Source organism: Penaeus monodon, chromosome 30 (assembly GCF_015228065.2).
Source record: "Penaeus monodon isolate SGIC_2016 chromosome 30, NSTDA_Pmon_1, whole genome shotgun sequence".
NCBI classification, from domain to species: domain Eukaryota; kingdom Metazoa; phylum Arthropoda; class Malacostraca; order Decapoda; family Penaeidae; genus Penaeus; species Penaeus monodon.
The window spans coordinates 31,147,591-31,147,819 of record NC_051415.1 but is presented as its reverse complement, the minus strand read 5'-3'; the positions used below and the strand labels follow the sequence as shown (position 1 = coordinate 31,147,819).

The 229-nt window shown below is 54.6% G+C and overlaps 1 protein-coding gene across 1 annotated transcript in view; it reads left to right on the top strand.

The window, feature by feature from the left end:
- LOC119592412 (MAM and LDL-receptor class A domain-containing protein 2-like) overlaps positions 1-229 on the top strand; it is a gene marked incomplete at its 3' end in the record, with an annotated part of 16,276 nt that overhangs the window by 5,457 nt on the left and 10,590 nt on the right. The window contains 1 exon segment of the mRNA XM_037941233.1: positions 21-159. Coding sequence (XP_037797161.1) covers positions 21-159 — 139 coding nt within the window.

Sequence of the window (229 nt, the reverse complement as noted above, 5' to 3'; positions counted from 1 at the left end):
GCATGCATAATTCTTGGCAGTGAATTACCCGTCGGCGAGCTGGGCGTGCGACTCCTGAAGGACGGAGAGCTTGGCGACCGGATCTGGCAGCACGACTACGCCGGGCACGAGGGTTGGCAATACGGCGAAGTCACCGTCGGGCACGAACGGGACTTCAGCGTGAGTGATGACTTCTGTGTGTGATTAGACGAGGATGTCGATATATCGTTGCTTTAACTTTGAATTTGTA